This window comes from Alosa alosa, chromosome 1 (genome assembly GCF_017589495.1).
Source record: "Alosa alosa isolate M-15738 ecotype Scorff River chromosome 1, AALO_Geno_1.1, whole genome shotgun sequence".
Classification (NCBI taxonomy): domain Eukaryota; kingdom Metazoa; phylum Chordata; class Actinopteri; order Clupeiformes; family Clupeidae; genus Alosa; species Alosa alosa.
In genome coordinates this window covers 37,729,377-37,734,220 of record NC_063189.1, presented here as the reverse complement: position 1 = coordinate 37,734,220, position 4,844 = coordinate 37,729,377, and the positions used below count along the sequence as shown (strand labels likewise).

Here is a 4,844-nt window from a genome sequence, read left to right as displayed (position 1 = left end):
TGAGTAAATCTACTGAAATGGCCACCATCTTGGTGAAGTGTGATGTGTAAGATCAGAAAGCAGAGGTTGGTTAGTAGGCTGTAGCATATGTAGATGTGTTTGCATTGCTCGTAAAGAGCGTGGGCGGAAGACCTTGAAAATTGGCAGGGGAGGGTCATGCAACTCTTGATCGAAGCACTCAAAATCCCTCCGGTGAACCCGTGTATAAATAACGAACGGTCCCTAATTGAAAGTAATTTCAGGTAGGCTGTAATCAGACATATTCAGCGCAGCGATGATTCTTGACAAAGCGCTGTTTTTCCTTGATACAATCAAAGATCCTTGATTACTAGCTCCGCTTGAACCCTCTCTGATACAATGTTTCAAATTAACGGTAATTTTTACTGAACGTCCTAAAGAACGGTTCATAGCCGTGCAAATAACCGATTTTTAATTGCACGTTCTAAAGAACCTTCACAATGGGAAACTGAATTCGCTTTATGCCACAGGCTATTGTGACGTCCTTCCGCTGAAATGTCAGCCACCGCGATTGCTTCCGGTAGCATAGGCGTCTACTTGTTTTGGTAGGTAGCTGCTACGCTAACGTTAGTTGACAAGACATGAAAAAGTCAACTTTTAAATACCAGAAAGTGTCTGGTACAACTGCCGAACACTGCTGTGTACCACAGTGCCAGGCATCTGCAAAGTACTACTTAGTTTTTTTACTTTTCCTGCCGATGAGGAGCTGAGGCGTAAGTGGATTGTCGCTATCCGCAGGGACAAATTTAGTGTAACGCCTCACACCCGGGTGTGTAGCCGGCACTTCAAAACTGAAGACATCCGTGAACCAGCAGCAGAAACAGGTCGACGGCTGTTGAAAAGGAACTCTGTTCCTGTGTTATTTGAGTGGAACAACTTCTCCCTTCCACCTATAAGACCAGGAGTTTGGGAGAGAAGGGAAAGACCGCCGCCAGAGGATGACCGGGAGGGTACACCGGATCACGTAGCATTCGACGTCCTCATGCAACACGACTACGCGTCGAAACCTGAAGCTGCAGTTGTTGATTTGGTGTTGGAGGAAAATATGTCTCTCCGGGAGGAAATTCGCCTGTTACGCCAACAGATCGAGGGCCTTACACTGAGGCAGCGGTTCGGCATTCACCGTTTTGCGGCCTCGGACAAGGATATCAGGTTCTTTACAAGGCAAGTCTACTCTAGATATGTAGGCTGAGCCTGCGCGCGTGTGTGTGTTGGGGGAGATTGTAAAGTACAATGATCATGTTGCGCTGTAGTGTAGTCTAGTTAGCTGTAGTAGGTATACTGTGATGTAGAAGTTAGCTGTGGTAGGTACTGTATACTGTGATGTAGTAGTTAGCTATAGTGGGTATACTGTGATGAACCCCAAATAATACATATCCTTGCCTATTTTAAGTGGGTATACTGAGGTGGTGATGCTTTTTAAGTGGGTATACTATCACGTAGACTACACCACTAATGTTATGTTAATGTTATGACGATTATAAGCAATGAGTCAGGAGCACACTGTATGTAGGGGATTGCAGTATGTGTGTGTTGTCAGAAAAACTCTTGTGGTGTAATAGTAACACCGCCACCCAGGTACATTTAATTCAAGTTATTTGTGTACATTTTGTGTAGTTAATTATGCACAGTTATTTATTATCTGTATTCCATTTCTTTAGGTTTGCATCATATGATCTACTGATGCGGTTCTGGGGCTTGATTGCAAACTCTCTACCATCCATGGTCAGTGTTCGACAAGCACAGAGAGGAGCTTTCACAGAGTCAAACGCTACCCATTCCCTGCAGCCCATTGACGAGTTTTTCTTATTTTTGAATTACCTTGCCCTTGGGTCCAAGCAACGGGACCTTGCTGACCGGTACAGTATCCATCAGTCCACAGTCAGCAGAATTATAACAACCTGGAGCAACTTCCTGTTCACAGTACTCGGCTCAGTGAGGATCTGGATACCCGAAGACGAGATACGGAGAAATCTGCCTGCAGACTTTAAGGACTACCCTGACACCACAGTCATCCTTGACTGCACTGAGCTGAGGTGTCAATGCCCATCTTCCCCTCTCCTCCAGAGTGAGGTATTTTCCTCCTACAAGTCCCACTGCACTCTGAAGGGGCTCATTGGGATCGCGCCACATGGGCCAGTGACATTCGTCTCCGCGCTGTTTGCTGGGTCTATCAGCGACAAACAGATTACCCGTGAGTCTGGTGTCCTAAGTCTGCTCAAACCTGAGATGGCTGTCATGGTAGACAGGGGCTTCCTCATCAATGACATTGTGCCTTGCAAGGTCTACAGGCCACCCTTCCTCTCTGGCAGGTCTCAGATGTCTGCCTCTGAGGTTACGGAGACACAGGCCATAGCCCGTTTAAGGGTGCATGTTGAACGCTCCATTCGCCGGGTCAAGGAGCACAAGTTCTTTGATTCAGTGATTCCCCTACGGGTTTTTGGGAGCATTAACCAACTCTACACAGTGGCTTGTCTGCTTACCAACTATGAAAATGGGCCACTGGTAAAGGCTTGGGCAAAGAAGCCTGAGGTCTGAGGTCTTTCTAACATGTACATTTAAAAATCTTAATTTTGTTCAAGAATCCTTTTTTCAAACCCCTTTCAATTCCTTAATCTTATCAGTTTAGAGTTGAGTGTATATTTGTTTAAATATAGTTACATTTGTTTGTATACACCTTTTGCTACTTTGTTAAAATACTTCTTTGGTCAATCTGCTTTTGTTTGGTCTCATTTTTAATTACTGTCTCTTACCTTTTAAAACTTAAGCCATACAAAACACCGAAATGCTTAAATCCAAATAATTTACATCACAAATAAAAACACAATGCAGCAACATTTCACTGATGAGGTTGAAATTTATTTCCTACACAGTAGCTTCAAAAACATTTACACTGCCATCAATTCGTTAGTTTGCCAAAAAGGCATTGAGGTAGAAATAAAAAAAGAAATAGTCAACGTAAACCGGAAGTTCTGCTACGGGCTGAAGAGTCCGGAAGCATCCGAACGGAAGTCCGCGGCATATAGGCTATTAAGCAGTAGAATAAATAAACTAGATGTACCGCATAGCGGTACAAAATATGACCGCTGCTCAGTCCTGTACATCCGTTCCGCGAAAATAAATCACACTTCAATTTGTCTCCATATTTTACTCCATCCCCCACTCTTGAAACTTTTGTGTCTGCTTGTTTGGCATGTCTGAGTGTGTGTGTGCGGCTGCACAGAAAGTAGCCTACTGGTGCTGAAAAGGTGAATAGATTGTAGAATAGCCAAAGAAGATGTAGCATTGTTATAAAACCTTTAACATCTTTAAACAATCACAAGTAGGGCAGTTCATCACAGTTCATCCATTGCAACTGGATTGATGAAAGGTCACTTACACCTGTAGGCTACATTGTATTTGGGAAAAGCAAAAGGTATCAGCATAATGTTATTTATTTATTTATTTATTAATAAACAAAAACCATCTCTGTCAGTTCCATGCCGTTTTCAACAGCTATCAAAAGTCATTTTTGGATGGATGGATTTTTTGTAAATGTTTCTTCTTCTACATAAGATTTTAGTCATCTTTAGTTCATGTGATACTTTATTGTCAATGCACAAATTAAGTAACAGTAGTCTGAAACTTTATTGTTAATGCACAAATTAAGTAACAGTAGTCTGAAACGAAATGCTGTTTTACATCTATCCAGTGGTGCAAATAACTGACATGTCCAAATAGGCCTTGATGAAATGCGTCGCTAGACTGTTCATACACATTTTAACGGGCCAAAGTTGAAGAGAGGCTGTTGTCCGTTATTGTTCGTAATACCGACCGATTGCAAATATAGGCTGATTCATGTTCCCTTGCATTGTGTAACTGAGGTCCATGGCTAGTCTGGCTTTCACCAGACCAAGCTCAATCTTTTAAGAAATCAGGCCCGGTGCTTCAAAAAATAAATGGCTGGGCAGATCAGGCTGGGTTCACCCAGCCTAGTCCATAGGCACCCGATATTGTTTAATTTTTCCGATTGAGATATACTGTATAGCATTGAGTATTGCGCTCTGGCTATTCTAAATGCAAAATGCATCAGGGAGTTATGACAAAACTGTACCTAACAAACTAGATCCTAATAGAAAGCTGTTAGCTTACCCTAAGCTACAAAATATAGGTAGGCTTATGAATGGCTAGTCTGGGCAGGCCTATTTACAACATAAATTGTCAATAGGCTATGCTGAAAAACTGACAACAAATAAAATCTCCTTTGGAAACCAATGGCTCAAATAAAATCTCCTTTACAGTATCAAGCGGACTTAAACTGCCATATCGTGGCGAAAAGTTGTAATAAAATTCCGCAGCTCCATGAGTCAAGGAAAGCGCGAATGAAGTAGCCACTTCTAAATGGGACCCAGTACACAGTAGCTTAGGTGTGTTGCTAAAGCAGCCATAATGAAATGAAGGTGTCATTGTTTGGATACTTCACACACACATGCTTTTTAATTTCACAGACTACAACTACCAAGCTGTAATCAAAGCACATCGATTCCCCTCTCACACCCTGCACGCACTTAAAACAAAATAAACAGGCGTCTCAGTCTCACGCATGTATAGGCAAAACTGTATCAGACTGGTGTAACGTTGGTAAATCTTCCATTGCACAGAATGATTTTTGTAGCATGTGCAATGACAGTCGAAAGATACAATTACAGTGCTGCTATCAATTTGCTTGGTATAACCACATTTATAGTTTTCTACAAATGCAATCAATCAAATTGGCCTCCATCACTCAACCAACGCTAACGGTAACATTACCTAGGTCCTTATTGATATTATAAGATTAACGTACC

General features: G+C 42.2%; 1 protein-coding gene across 1 annotated transcript; it reads left to right on the top strand.

Moving 5' to 3' along the window:
- Positions 1-475: 475 nt before the first annotated feature.
- Positions 476-2,568, top strand: LOC125304973. Its single transcript, XM_048259549.1, has 2 exons — positions 476-1,182; positions 1,680-2,568. Exons 1-2 carry the CDS (start codon positions 1,001-1,003, stop codon positions 2,554-2,556), a joined length of 1,059 nt encoding a protein of 352 aa, XP_048115506.1. The 5' UTR covers positions 476-1,000; the 3' UTR covers positions 2,557-2,568.
- The last annotated feature ends 2,276 nt before the right edge of the window (positions 2,569-4,844 follow it).